Below are 16,618 nucleotides of genomic sequence, written 5' to 3'. Positions count from 1 at the left end.
CAGCGGGCAGACGATAGCAGAAATGGCAGAGAAGCCATTTCAAGTTACAGTGAAAGGTAAAAACATGAATCTTTTCAAATGTCTTTGCCTCTTTATTTTTAATGGCAGAGCTTTCTGTTCTCTGCACTGCAGGAAGATGTTTATATAAATATCTACAGTCAAAATATGAGTAGAAATCCTTTATAAGCAACATGCTAGGTATGTGTACTGAAAAAATAAATGTGATGCTAAGGATTAGAAGAACTTCCTTTTTTTTTTTTTTTTTTTGAAAGATCTAAACTGGCAGCTTCAAAGTGTAACCCCTTGTCTACTCCGTAAGGGTTTTGAAGAACATCTCCCATTTTTCTGTAGGTGTAGGGATGTAACATAGTTTTGCTGATACAGGGAATTAAAAGGCTGGTTTAATACTTGCATTCTTGCTCAGTTCCTCCTGTGCCACAGTATGCCCCAAGGCTGACAGACAGCGGACATAATTTTCTCATAATTGATATCAATGCTGAGTTATACTTTGGAGATGGACCTGTTGTGTCAACAAAACTCCTGTACAAGCCAGCAAAACATTATCAGTCCTGGATGTCTGTGGAAGGTAAGAGGATGTTCTTTAACCCCCTTGAACACAAACTTCAGCTGCATGCTAATGCATCATCTAGTGTCGGCTCCTCACTAAATGCAAAAGACTCCACAATGTGTACAAGTTAAATCTTTTATGCCTCGATGCGTGACTCTTTGTATGCATTATGGAACTTCCTAATGTGGATGTTGTACACCCAGAGCAATTAAAAGTGCATATTCAGTTTTCAGTAATCACCCTCCTCCTTCCTTAAGATAAACAGCACTCACTGTTGGGCCCTGTGTTGAGAACTCCCATGTAAATGGCAGTTTTTCAAAAGCAGTGAGCAGCATGGAGGCATCCTGGGGCATCTAAAATCTTCTTTTATTCCTATTGTGCCCTATGGTGAGACAAGCATCTTACCTAAAACTGTATCAGGAATGGTATGGGCAAAATCAAGCCTGCTTGTGAATTAGGTGACCTCTTCCAGCCCTGTTTAAACATTTTATGTGAGGCCTAAAATATTGTGGGAAACATTACAGGAACTTTAACAAGCAGTTCTTACTAATTCAGGATAACCTAAGATCTGCATACACAGTGTGTGCTGCCTAAGCAACCAGTCTTGTTCTTTGCTGAAGGAAGGGCAGTTAGAAACATCCTCTGGGCCGGGCTGGAGTCTAACTTATAAATAAGTATTTTATATTTCTAAATAGTTTATTTTAGTGAATCAAGAACAAAAGGAGAACCTGTGTATCTTACCTTCCATGCTTAGTAGCTCAGGAATATTTTCCAAACCTTTTCTTCCTTAACATTTTCCAGCATGGGTTGTGCATATGGCATATGGCTGTATTTTCTCCCTTTGTTGTCAGTAACAGGCACAACCAAAAGACTGGACAATCTGGAACCTAAAACAGAGTATCAGTTCTGTGTTCAGCTGAGTCGGCAAGGGGAAGGTGGGGAAGGCCATCCTGGACCACAGGCTAGCTTCACAACAGCTGCGCCTGGTAAGTTGTCATCTTGGCTTGTCACAAAAGGGCTATTTCAGCTGGTTTTCTCTGTGATCTGTTACCTGGTCTCTGCCAGAGCACTTCCATTTGAGTGAAGAAGTCTGGAGCTGGAAGCTGTGTAGAGTCTTTCGAAATAATGCCAGGCAAATTAAAAAAAAAATCTATTTAAAAAAAAAAGGAAAAGAAAAAACAAAACCCAGAGTTGAAGAAAACTAGTAAAAGGCAAAACAATTATTCTCCTTAATTTAGAAATGGGGGATGTCTAAAGGAAAATCTGCATGTTTTGACTGGTTATGCATCAAGAGTTTGAGATACAAATCACTTCTTCTTCAGTCCGGTCCTTCCTCTTGGTATCAGATAAGCCCTTCCTCTTAGTATTACATCAGTTTACTTTAAAAAAGATGTCTGAACATGTAGAAAAGCTTTTAGCCCATTGAGGATGCAGCACAAACTGAATACAAAATAAGTGAGGATTGCACCATGAATTTTCCCAAAAGAGATCAAATGATCTGGCTTCTCGTGTCCAGAAAGTGCATCCACAACCTCAGCTCAGCAACGAGACCTTTCCATCTACACAACAGCTGTTGATAAAATACTTTGGAGTGCTCAGTACCTCTTAGATGTAATTTATTATCACCAAATCGGGTGAGGTGACAGGGAGAATTGCCCTTTGTCATCCCAAGCTAGAGCCCATGGTTGTGAATAACTGGTACCCATATTTTAGCTTACATACCAGACATAAAATGTTGTTACCTATCTCACTGTGGCTTTCCCAAGGTCTTCCTCCACCAGAAGGTCTCATTCTCTTTCCAAAAAGTATGACATCACTGAATTTGTCATGGCATCCTTTAACACTGAGGACAGAGGATGACATTCGTGTTGAAGTGGAAAGGAAGAGCGTGAATGACAACGGTGATGAGAGCAGTGTTATTACTCAAGTGCCAGGAAATATGTCCACCCTGATCATTAAAGATCTTAAGCCTAGACAGCAGTACATGTGCAGAGTACGAGTGAACACCAGGTCCCAAGGAGAGTGGAGCAACTATCTTTATGCATGGACTTTCAGTGACAGTAAGTAACTGATTTACATTCTTCTGTTTAATTCTTCCTCCTTCCCCCAGCCATCAGACTGTCACTTAATGACTACACTAAACGTAATCCTTTGGTCTGGTAGCACTCAGTTACTGATGCTCACTTGTTCTTGATATTGCTGTTATTATGAAGATAGCTCAGCACTGAAAGAAATTCTTATGCTGGAAATTGTCAGGGACTAATAAAGAGGGTTTTTTTAAAAGGGGGAAAAATTAAAAGCTAAGAAATCCACATCTTCATTTCAGTGTGATTCACGTATCTAAACACATAGAATTTTTTTCCTCCTCATAATGATGAACCTAAAGAGTTTGCTATTCCAAGATCTTTTGCTACTCCAAAAAACATTCAGATCTTGAAACTGAGCTATGTCCACACAGAAATAGTGAGCAGTTAAAGAAGGAAGAGAAGATAAAATGCAAGGTAAAACCCCTGTGAGGAAAGTGTAAAGTGTGCTACACTGAAGACTGATGACCATCCTTAAATTCCCCTAGTGTGAGTACTGTCCTTTCAAAAGGCCACAACAAATGCCCTGTCTGAACGAAGCACCATATGAATGTCCATCTGAATGGCTGCTGGTTGTCCCTGACCATATAACCTGCTGGAAAGGTGGGTTTCTTCCTCCTTACAGGTCATGTGAGGAGGCCCTCATGAGGTCCTATGTGAATGTCATGGGACACTCCAGTTTCCTAAGCTCAGACACCAAACCACACTAAGGAAAACACCAGGTTACTGTTTTCCAGAAGGTACTTGGTACTTATGGATGTGTTCACAAGCCTGGCACTCCCCCTTGCTGGTGGTTTTTTGATGAAAATTGTAGAAATTGTGGGACAAATCCTAGCTATTGATGGCTACACACTGTTCAGAAGGAAAAGGCAAGGAAGGAGGGGTGGAGGTGTTGCCCTCTATGTTAAGAAATGGATAGTGCAAAGAGATGCCCCTAAAGCATAGCCAAGAGCAAGCTGAAAGCTTGTGGCAGCTTATGGGAGGCCTTTGACCCAGTGCCCCACAACATCCTTCTCTATAAATTGTAGAAAGATGGATTTGAGGGGTGGACTGTTCACTGGATAAGGAATTGGTTGGGTGGTTGCACCCAGAGGGTTGTGGTCAGTGGCTGGATGCCCAGATGGAGACAGGTATCAAGTGATGTCAAGTGGTGTCCCTCAGGGGTCCTTGCTGGGACCGTGCTCTTCAATATCTTTATCAGTGGCATAGAGAGTGGGATTGAGTGCACCTTCAGCAAGTTTGCAAATGGCACCAAGCTGAGTGGTACAGCCAACAAGCCAGAGGGATGGGATATCCTCCAGAGGGCCTGGACAAGCTGGAGATATGGGCCCATGTGAATCTCATGAGGTTCAACAAGGCCAAGTGTAAGGTCCTGCACCTGGGTCAGGGCGGTCCTCATTATCAATACAGGCTGGGGCATGATGAGCTAGAGTGCAGCCCTGTGGAAAAAGACTTGGGGGTGTTGCTGGACAAAAACCTGGACATGAGCCAACACTGTGCGCTCACAGCCCAGAAGGCCAGTCGCATCCTGGGCTGCATCAGAAGGAGAGTGGCCAGCAGGTCGAGAGAGATGATTCTGCCCCTCTTCTCTGCTCTGGTGAGACCCTACCTGCAGTGCTGTGTCCAGCTCTGGAGCCCTCAACACAGGAAAGACATGGACCTGTTGGAATGGGTCCAGAAGAGGGTCACAAAAATGATCAGAGGCCTGGAGCACCTCTCCTACGAGGACAGGCTGAGAGAGCCGGGCTTGTTCAGCCTGGAGAAGGGAGGGCTCTAGGGGAGACCTTATAGTGGCCTCCCAGTACCTGAAGGGAACCTACAAGAAACCTGGGGAAGGACTGTTTACAAGGGCGTGTAGCAATAGGACAAAGGGCAATGGTTTTAAACTAGAGCAGTGTAGGTTTAGATTGGACATTACAAAGAAGTTCTTTACCATGAGGGTGGTGAAACACTGGAGCAGGTTGCCCGGGGAGGTGGTGGAGGCCCCATCCCCATAGGCATGCAAGGTCAGGTTTGATTGATGAGGCAACTTGAGCTAGTTAAAGATGTCCCTACTTAGTGCAGAGGGGTTGGACTAGATGATCTTTAAAGGTCCATTCCAACCCAATGCATCCTATGATTCTATGATTAATTCTATTATTCTATGATTATATTATTATATTATTCTATTATTCAAATAAATGTTTGTGTTGATTTTCCATGTTTCTAATATCCTACATCCTAAGAGGAAATTGCTCCCTGAAGCAGTGATGATTATGATTCAGTATAGAAAGAAATTAACCCTTTCTGCATTAATCTGAAAGCAATCATGTTGTCCTTGCATACAGCTCAGAGAACTTGTATCTTCACTCAAGGACAGCGAACGCCACTCCAAGCTCTGCTGAAGTATGGAGTACTGCAACATGGGGAACAGCACATAAAGTTCCTAGAACTATTGTGTTCTGTGGCTATAGCTCATCAGCAAAATTCTGCTTCTGCTTAGCATAGCAAAAGCAGCAGAGAAAGTGTTTGTTTCACGGTGGGAAGGTGACAGAGGTAGATGTATGCTCCAACCCTTTGTATGTGTTTGCGTTTGTTCTCAGAAATTCCTCCTGCACCATACAACATCAGGTTTTCTAATACCACGGACACATCCTCAGTCATCTCTTGGACAACTGCTGAGGGCCATTCCATCTCCTCCATCAACATCAGCTACAAAATTTATGGCAAGGCTGAGTACAACCACATTGATATTATCATAAAGAACACCAGCATCACTCAGTACCATCTCAAGGGCCTGGAGCCAAACACTGTGTACCAGGTTCAGATTAATGCTCAGAACAACATTGGCTCGAGCAACCCAAACACCTCATTTGAACTGAAGACTCTTCCAGAAACTAAAGGTTGGTTATTCCAGCATGCTGGACTTGCACAAACGAGGTCTGTTAGCTAAGGCAAAGTCATAGTTTCATTTTTTAAGTATTAGTTCTGTTTTGCTCTAAATTGTGACACACAACACAGCATCACCAAAATTTGATTCTCGGTTCACTGCATGGCACTGGTGATGTGGCAACATGCAATATTTGTGTGTAGCCACTGGAAAGTGCCCAACAGCTCATAAATTAAAGGAGCTTCATGTAATGGACTGCTAGAACACTGAATGTGACCTCAACTCTGCTCTGCCTGATTTCAGTGGGAGCTGCAGGTGCTCATACATCTGAAAATCAGAGTATCCAATGCCTGGGACATTTCTGGAAAACAAAAGGATGTACCTCTAAGTCTTTATTTTGCTATGCATTGTTTATGGCTTTTTCAGAATTAGGTGGAAATAATGATGAATTCTTTATGTTCTTCCTCAACAGCTCCCTACGAATCAAAAGGAGGGAAAATGCTGCTTATTGCTATCCTTGGCTCTGCAGGAATGACCTGTGTAACAATTCTCCTGGCCTTTCTCATCATGCTACAGTTAAAGAGAGCCAACTTCCAGCGTCGAATGGCTCAGGCGTTCCAAAATGTGGTGGTGGGTTTCCAGCTTTCCTGTGACAGTGTGGCTGTTAATTTTGTTCCATCTTTTCCTTTTTTTTTTCCAATTCCTTTTCCTTGGCCTTTGCAAATACTGTCTTCATGTGTGCAATTAGTACTGCTATTATAAAGCTCCTCTCCTAGTAACCCTGAGCTAAAGCAATCATGTTTAGACTATGAAGTAGAAAACCTCGCTTGAAAAAGTTTCACACCATTGATCCTTCTTTGTTCTCTGCCTTGGTTCTTCCTTTTTATGAACGAATTCTTTATCTGAAAGAAATTCTTTAACGTGGGAGTGATGAGTTGGTGGAACAGGTTGCCCACTGAAGATGTGGAAAACCCCTCCGTGAAAGTGTTCTAGGCCAGCTCAGATGGGACTTTCAGCAACCTGGTCTAATGGGGGGTGTCCCTGTCCATGACAAGGGAGTTGGAACTAAAAGATCTTTAATGTACCTCCAACTCAAACCATTCTATGATTCTGTGACTCTGAGACCTGTGTATGACAATTACCGAGCCAGACAGAATGGAGGAGCCTGTTCTTACTCTATGAAGTTGTGCCTGATTTTTTAAATTTTGAGCATCAGTGACTGCTCCTTCATGGCTTTTCAACTTGGGGATAGCGCACCAGGGACTGGTCAATGGCAACACCATAGTTCTGGCTGTGAGGAAATTGCTGAAGGTTGTAACATCACATAGAGATATTTCTCCACACATATACATATTTGTATCCTGCTATAGTCTCTACATTACTCTGCTTTTTGGTGCTGTTGTCTCACTTCAGAGGTGAACTTGTGAAGCAGAATGAAGCTTGGTCAAAGAGGTCCTTCTTGTAGATCTACATAGGTCATTTCTTAAATAAGGTGCCAAGGGCCCCATCTAAAAAAGATTATCAGTCCTCAGGCCACACAGAATAGCTCCTGCTCCTTGACCTGGAACTTTTCCAGCAGAAGTATTTAGTGGAAATATGTAACTGAAGTAGAGATGTCTCCTCAAATATGGAGGAAGATCATTTTCTCTCTCTGTAGTTTCCTTGTTTCTTCTTCCTTCAGTCTTCCTACTGAGCCTGATCAGCACAGGATTTAGTTAAGCCTAATATGAGATAAATCTCAAACCAGAGACTCAAAAATTGTTTAGAGATCAGTTTTACCAAATGATATTTGACCATCTTTATCATCTTTAAGCTAATGATAAAACTGTTTGGGAAGCTTAGGTCTACAAAGGTACTTAAAAATGCAGAGCCTGATTAATCTTGTGGATCTGTGCAGAAGTGCTTGATGCAGTCAGTGTCTGAAGCAGGTGCACCTGTCTGCTGAACTCACTGTTGTGTAAGCAGGAGATGGATCAGGTTGTGTGTGTGTGTGTGAGTGAGAACACACACATTCAGGGAGTGTAATCAGAGCATTGCTCAGTAAAGGAGAAATCACAGTTAATGTAATTTGCTTAACTCTGTTGCAGAGGGAAGAGCCAGCTGTACAATTTAACTCAGGTACTCTCACCCTGAGTAGGAAAGCCAAAAACAGCCCAGATCCCACTATTTATCCAGTTCTTGAGTGGAATGACATAAAATTTCAAGATGTGATTGGGGAAGGTAACTTTGGGCAAGTCCTGAAAGCACGCATTAAGAAAGATGGCTTACGCATGGATGCTGCGATTAAAAGGATGAAAGGTAGTAAAGATCGGAGATTCTGAGAGTAAAGACATTTCTTTTTTGTTTGTTCCAAGTACTTCTCTGTCATAAGAATGCTTAGTAGCCCTCTCCTGAAGCTGAAATAAATATTCAAAGTCACGAATGAAACCGTTAGCTGTCCCCAGGCTGTGATTTGTGCCCTGGAACAGACTGTATTTCTGCATGGTCAAGTTGGTTTGTTTCTCTTTAATTGTTAATATTATTAACTATTTTGTATTTTTCATTTCATAGGTCAGTATGAACTTCATGTGTGAGTTCATCTACAACAGCAAAAGCCAATAAAAGATGCATTTAACAGGACAAAGCTGACTCATTTGCTCATCTTGCTTTGCCTTAGACATTCAGAGATGACTCTATCTATGCATTCATATGTATATACACATAAAATAAGGATCACACATTTTCTTTGTACTTACTGGTCACAGCTGCCACATTCCAGAGAGAACTGCAATACATAAAGTCCTGCAAGAATGAACATATTTTCTTGCAATTCATTACATTGTTTTCCAGCCAATTTGGAAGCACTCTTAAGTATGATGACCATTGAAAAAAGAGCCAACATCTGCATGCAGGCAGACATAATCAGCAGCACACATATGGACGGATTTTTAGGCAGCTAATTTTTGTAAAACCTGCTATGACATTTTACATTCTCAAATAGTACAGGCAATGAAGTGACATATTAAGATGTTTTTTCTCTGCAGATCGCTGCCACAAATGCTAGGTTCTCTCTTTTTTTCCCCCTTGATTAACAAGTCCTACTTGTTTCAATAAATACTAATGTATCTTAGAGTTTTTCTTTTTCCACTGAGGCTGAAGCAGCTCCAGGCTGCCCAGAGTCCTGATAATGAAGAGTATGGTCATAGAGTCAGTTCAAAGGAAACATAAATGCATGCTTATTTGATTTTCAGAGTATGCCTCAAAAGATGACCACAGAGACTTTGCTGGAGAACTTGAAGTTCTTTGTAAACTTGGTCATCATCCCAACATCATAAACCTTTTGGGAGCATGTGAACATCGGGGTAAGATGTCTTAAATACATGCGCTTTCAAAATAAGCTTAAAAAACCCCTGCACAGTACAGACCACAGAGTCCACAAAAACACTAGCTCGTAAGCAGATCGTTCTGCAATATTTGTTAAAAACATAAATAAGCTTGGGTTTAGATGTAAAGGCCCCCATTAATCCTTCAGAACTGATGTTTATTAGTAGCTCTAAATTCTCTTCCGTACCTGGGAATCATGCTGTTTTATACTTCCCTCCTGCCTGTTTTAAATTTATTTCTCTTCCAATCAAAGCAGTGTATGTGCCCAATTACTACAACTGGCCATCTTCTACTTTGTGATACCCTCTCTACCTGATGTTTTATCAGGATATCTTTATCTTGCTATTGAATATGCTCCCCATGGAAATTTACTGGATTTCCTTCGGAAAAGCAGAGTGCTCGAGACAGACCCAGCATTTGCCATTGCCAACAGTACTGCATCTACACTTTCCTCTCAGCAGCTTCTGCATTTTGCAGCAGATGTTGCTAGAGGGATGGACTACCTGAGCCAGAAACAGGTCAGTCTTCAATTCTCTACCCACTGAAAACACAGCAGTTAATTTTTCAGGGATTATGATTTTTAATGATATCAAAGTGAGGTTTTAAATTTAATTTCTACAGCACCCACTGGGTGAGTTTTATTTTGTTGTTCACTTAGCCTTATCAAATCCTATGTCATGAGGTAACAGGGAAGAGGCATCAAAACTTACAAACAACACAGCAGCTAACTGCTTTCATCTTCAAGGAAAGTTTAAAGTGTTCTTGGTAGTGACATACAGAGCTGTTCGTTTTGGGTTTTTAATCTTATTCTGAAGGGAGTTTCTAATATAGCACTAAAATAACACATGTAAAGCTTACAGGTACTGTGATGGTTCACCTTTATTTATTTATTTTTTTTTATTTCAGTTTATTCACCGAGATTTGGCAGCAAGAAACATCTTGGTTGGAGAAAACTATGTTGCAAAAATAGCTGACTTCGGCTTATCGAGAGGTCAAGAAGTTTATGTTAAGAAGACCATGGTAAGGACTAAAACAAATCGATGTAGACTGTTTCCTTCATTTTGTGTTTTCTGATTTCTTACTCTGTGTTTTCATATGAACAAAAATTAAAACTTATGGGTACTACAGAACTGATTGCCTCTAATCAATCTAAAATTCATCACTCAAGAATTATTTTCATTTCTTCTTGATGCTGTTTGGATAAATCTTCTATTCGCTTTACTGTGAACTTGAAGATAAGTTCATTTACTTGATAAACCTTACTTGCATAAAGTCAGTTTTCATTAAGGTAGCATAAAGAACAATTGTAGGGATATAAATTGCAATATTGCTCTTCCAACCACCAACAAATAAACTTTCATAAAATATTTTCCAGGGACGGCTTCCAGTGCGATGGATGGCAATTGAATCGTTGAATTATAGTGTTTACACCACAAACAGCGATGTGTAAGTATGTTTTCAAGAAGTCTTTTTTTTAACAAAAAAATATTTTTCAATATTAAGGAAAGTTTTACAGCCAGGAAGAGACATCCACTCTTACCTCGAGAAACTTAGTAGCTGTGTCTACATAAGTGAGCAATGGCAGCAAATATAAAACCCACAAGCAAAAAGTTACTTTTATTTTACCACCAGCGTCTGAACAAGTTCTGTGTTCGCAACCTAATTTGATTTGGGCCACTACTTTAGCTATACTTCTCATTTGAAATCAGAAACCCGATGAACCCTTGGGACACCTCGAGGAACTCGGTATTTTAGTCAGGAAATTGGACATGGTATTTGACAAAGCAATTCCATAATAACACTACTTGCCGAGAGCTCACAGTCTAGTAGATGCACGGTGAAATAATTTTACTAAAGATCTTTCTTTCTTTCCAATTCTTGAACTCAATCGTTACACACAACCTAATTTAAAAATATTAAATTATGAATCACACTTCTCTGTGTTCTTTAGCAAAACTATCTACCATTATGAAAAATGAAATCTTGTGACATTCTTGTTGCACTCCATAATATCCCTCTGTTGCAGATGGTCGTACGGTGTCCTGTTATGGGAAATTGTCAGTTTAGGTAAGTATCTGAATTTCGTACTGCACAAATAAATCAATACGACCCAAGCCAGTTCCGTTCGTTCAATCCATTAATATATTGCTTTGCAATATATTTCATTTTTTTTTTATTCTAGCAGATTTTATTTAGCTTCATTATGCTTGGAAATGAAATTGTTACATTTTCATTTCAAATACCATTCAAAAGGACAAAAACATAACGAGCATGTTTTCACTGCAGTGTAAAACCTACAGCATATCCAAATACATGATCCAGCATCAAATACATGATCCATTTTACATGACATATAGCCCTAATCAAGTAACTCCAAGTATTCTCAGAGAACATTTTTGAACATTACTCTTCAAATAAAATTTGGAGTTACCCCCTGCACACACCTCTGTTCTTCACGTATATGATAGAACCTCAAACCGTCCAGAAGGAGTGTGTTACACGGCCTTTGTGAGTCGCCTTGGAGTACAGCCCATGGTCTGCTGGCCAAGAGATGCACACTGATAATGAGGCTAAACAGAACTCTTGCTTTCTAATTTATTCCTGGCTTTGCTTACTAAATGGATTTGTGCAAACTAACACACTGCAGTGCGGAAAATCAAGATCCCACAAGGCTACACCTGATCTTATTAACACCATTTTAATGAAAGAATGACTTGCCTGTTGCCACCAGAGGTATTGCAAATCTGTATCAAATACAATCATATACAGGACCTAAGAGCTGTAGAGAAATTTAGGCTAGCCCCACAGATTATAAAAACTTAAACTTGCTTTTATTTTTATCTGCAATACTTTGCATTAAGAAATATGAAAATATTAACACCAAAAATGTAGCTGCAAAATATTCCCTAATGTTGGACTAATCTGCCTGATACTGTGTCAGCCATTCTTTTTCATTTCTGCTAGGAAATTAAACTCTATTTTAGTAAAACCCCGTCGTGTTCATGGCAATGGTTAAACTCTGCTTTAGGTGGAACACCATATTGTGGAATGACATGTGCAGAACTCTATGAAAAACTGCCTCAAGGGTACAGACTGGAAAAGCCTCTGAACTGTGATGATGAAGTGTAAGTAACTGCCTCAGAAAACAAACAACAAACAAATGAACAAATGAACAAACAAACAAACAAAAAACCTGAAAACCACAACTACCACCAACAAACTAGAATAACATAGTGTCTACTAAAGGAAATATACGATGTCTACAAGAAACTAATAAACTAAGAATTTTTTCAGGAAAACGTAAGAACTCCATTTTTAGAAAAAAAAAATTTAAAGGGTGTACAGGTGGAAATAATGACGTAAGTCCTTTTGTTCTCATCATTGACGGTTATTTGCCATGAAACCTGTTCAAGGCTTCTGCCAGATAATCAACATGGCTGGCCTTTAGCTCAGAGAGCTTTTTGATTATTCCAGAGAAAAAGAAAATTCTTTCTGGATGGCAACCAGCTGTGGAAAATAAAAGTCCAGCTTTGTGTAAATCCACTTTGAAAAATGGAATGTCCACAGTCTTCCAGTAAATGTGACTTTGCAGCTTTAACCTATGCATCTAAACTGTTAAATGCTGGTGTTTGATGTTTAAAGGTATGACCTAATGAGACAGTGCTGGAGAGAGAAACCGTACGAAAGACCGTCTTTTGCTCAGATACTGGTATCACTGAACAGGATGCTAGAAGAAAGGAAGGTAAGAATGAATTCCTAGGAATAATTAAGTCATGGATGTTCTAGTATAGTTTAGGATTCTTGAGGTAATGCACCGTGCATCACATTCTTTCTGTTTATTTTCTTCCCAGACCTACGTGAATACCACCCTATACGAGAAGTTTACTTACGCAGGAATTGATTGCTCCGCTGAAGAAGCTGCTTAAGTGAGGACAAGTCTTTGTTAATTGATGATGTTTTGAAGAAAACCCAAACTCAATCTACTGGAGCCCAAAATGTGATGTGCTGTGTAGAACTGTGTATATCTCCAACTGTATATAATACAGTAATACTGTTTTACTACAGATATGTATGTGTATATCACACAGTAACCTCTGCCTCCACCGGCTGTAGGAGAGTATATAGTGTTCAGAGTAGGAATAGACTGAAGTCCTGAAATCTGTTGTTCCATATGCAGGGTTGTTTTTTTTCCTAGTCATGTAGATATAGTGTATACATATGTACTGTAATGCATTAGGCATTGCCATCTTAGATTTTTTTTATACTTTCCAAGGGCTGCTGATAGCAAAGTGGGGATCTTACAGCCATATTTCATTGCAATTCAAACAAAAAATGCTAAGCTCAATTCAACAGCTGGAGTTGCAAGCAGACATCAATCCAGTATGTTTACCAAGGATAACTATTGAAACTCCTACCTGAATGTGAAAATGAGCTAGTAGAAATAATCTGTTTGAAAATACTCACTTGTAAGATACAAGGCATTCTATTGCTTTCTTATGGTCCAGTTTAACAGTCAGTGTTTGCCTGTGTGCAAAATATGCATATATATTGAAGGGTTTAACATTATTGGAGGCATCTATACAATAATTATCACGAAGCATAGGATTGAGAACATACTACGTATTGTAAAATACATTTTTACAGTTAACCTGGATAGACATGAGGCTTGTTCAACTTGTATATTTCATTCAATAATTTCACTTCGTAATTATAAATTACTACCTATCGTAAACAAGGAGGTCTTACTTGCTTTTGCTTATTTTATCCCTAATGTGGTATGACCTCTTAAAAATCCTGCACTGAAATGCTTCAAAACAATATTTGTCCTGCCAGAAAGATCTTCTAGTCCTTGGGTTAGATAAACAGAGGCAGGATTGGCCTGAACTTCTGGCATCAATTCAGCCATGAGGGATCCTGTGGACTTACCCTGCTGAAACTTCACAGATCAGCTCACGTTTTGCACATGTTCCCCTCATCCCCGCACCACTCACCAGCTCAAAACTGACCATCAGACCACAGTGATTTTCTTGCTGGGTGGATTACGTGTCTCCCCAAGCAAGACTTGTGGAAAATGCTACAGAGAAGAAAAGAAAAAGGCTTCCCCTTCAGCTGCTTAGTTTGTAGGCATGTTATTTGGTTGGCTACAAGGCAGGGATGTTGCAGTATAGTTACATCACTGGCATACACACCAGGCCAGCTCAAATAGAAGTATGAAGAGCCTTATTAAAAGGGAGTAAGTCAACAAGTAAGGGTGCTGAGATCACTTGTGCGGTCTTGAAATTGGCAGAATTTGCACTCTAAGTACAGCTGCTACAACCTGAGTTTAAAAAGAGAGCTCAGATTCACTGGACTAAGGAATAACTACAAAATGGGGGAAAAAAAATCCACTACATTTTTCATAAAATGTACTACTTGGCTGGGCAATTTTGAAGCATGGGCATTGGATTTTGCAGTCTAATCGACTTCCTACAGGACAGTGAGGTGAACAGGAATGGATCTCAACTGGTGTTCTCCAGGCTGCCAGGCAAAGCTGGCTTAACGCTTCTGCTGGAAATGCTCCACTTTATAGAATTTTTGACAGGTCCAAACCAGCTCATTGTCTCACAGACCTGTAACAAACAGACACAACTAACTATTCTGCTACATGATGTGAACTCCTTCTTCTGTGGCAAACTCCTGCTTGGACCAATAGGCCACATAAGGAAAAAAATCAGTCATTCATCAGCCCAATAGGTCTTAATACTGTCTGCATTTTAAATGCTCAAGTTTCACTGCAAATGTAGCTGAAGGCCATTCAAGTGTCCTTATAATCATTCTTCATGCCTTCAATTAACATTGTGGCATGCAATAACTCTATAATCTGCTGTAATGAGGTGTGGTTTTTTTAATTGCCATTTTCAAAAACACATAAAAGAAAACAATAACTTCAATATACAGAATGAGATATCTCTATTTAGTCCAGACATCCCAGAACTACAGCAACTAAAATTGTTCACTAGTTCTGTCAGAATCTCAGATGGACTAATTGCTTCTGTACTTGAAATGTGCACTGGTCATCCCAGGTTCAATAGATAGTTTTATTTCTGACATCTATGTGCAGGCTTAGAGTAGGATCAGGTAATCTACATGTTGTTTTTTAACATCACAGCACTAGTTTTCACATATTCTCTCATGTACAATTATCAAGCTCATGCTCCATTCAAGTTTTCTGTTGCAAAAGAGAAGTGTTTCAGAGAAGTGGAGTTGACCACACTTTGAGAATTATGTGACACCGAATGGCAAGTAACTCCTTACAATCAAGTGTTACCTATAGTTTAAAAAGAAATGATCAGACACCTGATCAGAGAAAGCGGAGCCTTTAAGAAAAAAATTACAGAAGCAAAGACTCCACACAACTTCTCCCCCAAGCCTTCTCCCTCACCATCCTCAGCTTCCATTTAGTGCAACAGCTCTGGTCGTTCCACAATCTGAGTGCAAACAGAACTAAAAGTCCTTAATATGTCCAAGCAAAACTCAGGAGCTACAGAACACAATGCAGATGACAGGAAAGCTAAGAAATTATTTGAGAACAGACATCACTGGATAATGTAATGCCAGGTTCACTAGATACAGCTGTGAGCTGTAACAAAAACTCCAAACAAGAACCTCTAATCTCATTAGACTGCCTGAGAAGTAAGATATAGCTACCCTCGGGGATGTCTGAGTTCAGCTATTTCACACAATAGCTGCACTTCTCCCACTTCTCAGTAACCCAAATGGAAGCACAAATCTGGTCTTAAATGATGGGGATTTTTAATTTTTAACCCATGTGTGGACAGATAGCTCCTGATACAATTTTGAAGTCAAACACAGCCTCTCTCCACTACCCAAAAATAATGGTCAGGATTTTGCTGAGATTAAAATATAAAATTTTGTCTATTACATATCTCTCATCAAAAGCTGAAGCATGCAGTAGAGCACCGGAAGTAGCCTGTTCTCAGCAGTATCCAGTGACAGTATGAGAAGCAGTGGGCATAACTCAAAATCTAAGAAATTCTACTGGGGGGTGGGGTCAAACCATGGAAGAGATTGCCTAGAGGGGTTGTAGAGTCTCCAGACTGAGAGATACTCACAGGAACGCTAGCTGGAACAAACCAGACCAAGCCTGTAAGTGAAAATCCTCAAATCAGGCAGATGTAGTGTAATGTTTCCTTATAACACTTCAGAACTCTCTCACCTGTTCACTTAGTAGCACTACATACGACAGAAATTATATTCCCACAGTATAAAGCAATAGAATCGTTTGGGTTGGAAAAGGTATTTAAGACCACTGAGTCCAACTGGATGTGGTAATGTGTAGTCTACCACTAAGCCGTGTCCCAAAGCACCACATCTACATGTCTTTTAAATAGCTCCAGTGATGGTGACTGCACTGCTTTCCCAGGCTACAGCCTCTTTTCAGGCAGTTGCAGAGTGATGTCTCCCCTCAGCCTCCTTTCCTCCAGGCTGAACAACCCAAGTCCCCTCAGGTGCCCCTCAGCAGACTTGCTCTCTAGACCCATCACCAGCTTAACTGCTCTTCTTTGGACATGCTCCAGCACTACAGTTTCTTACTTTTAACAAGGGGCCCCAAATTGAATGTAGTAGGAGCTGTAACAGTAGCAATCCCCTGTGGGGTCCCATGAGACCGCTCCAGTCCTTCACATCTCCAAAACATGAGCTAAGGTGCTGGGTCAGGTTTTGCAGTAGCTAAGT

General features: G+C 40.3%; 1 protein-coding gene across 1 annotated transcript in view; it reads left to right on the top strand.

The window, feature by feature from the left end:
- Positions 1-12,810, top strand: part of TEK (TEK tyrosine kinase, endothelial) — a 29,406-nt gene extending 16,596 nt beyond the window's left edge. Inside the window, 15 exon segments of the mRNA XM_009864420.1 lie at positions 1-56; positions 425-586; positions 1,420-1,554; positions 2,335-2,628; positions 5,235-5,534; positions 5,994-6,151; positions 7,609-7,819; positions 8,752-8,862; positions 9,212-9,402; positions 9,791-9,904; positions 10,260-10,330; positions 10,911-10,951; positions 11,913-12,009; positions 12,527-12,626; positions 12,736-12,810. Coding sequence (XP_009862722.1) covers positions 1-56; positions 425-586; positions 1,420-1,554; positions 2,335-2,628; positions 5,235-5,534; positions 5,994-6,151; positions 7,609-7,819; positions 8,752-8,862; positions 9,212-9,402; positions 9,791-9,904; positions 10,260-10,330; positions 10,911-10,951; positions 11,913-12,009; positions 12,527-12,626; positions 12,736-12,810 — 2,116 coding nt within the window.
- The last annotated feature ends 3,808 nt before the right edge of the window (positions 12,811-16,618 follow it).

This window comes from Apaloderma vittatum, unplaced genomic scaffold (assembly GCF_000703405.1).
Source record: "Apaloderma vittatum isolate BGI_N311 unplaced genomic scaffold, ASM70340v1 scaffold5482, whole genome shotgun sequence".
Lineage (NCBI taxonomy): Eukaryota > Metazoa > Chordata > Aves > Trogoniformes > Trogonidae > Apaloderma > Apaloderma vittatum.
This window is presented reverse-complemented; position numbering and strand designations above follow the sequence as displayed.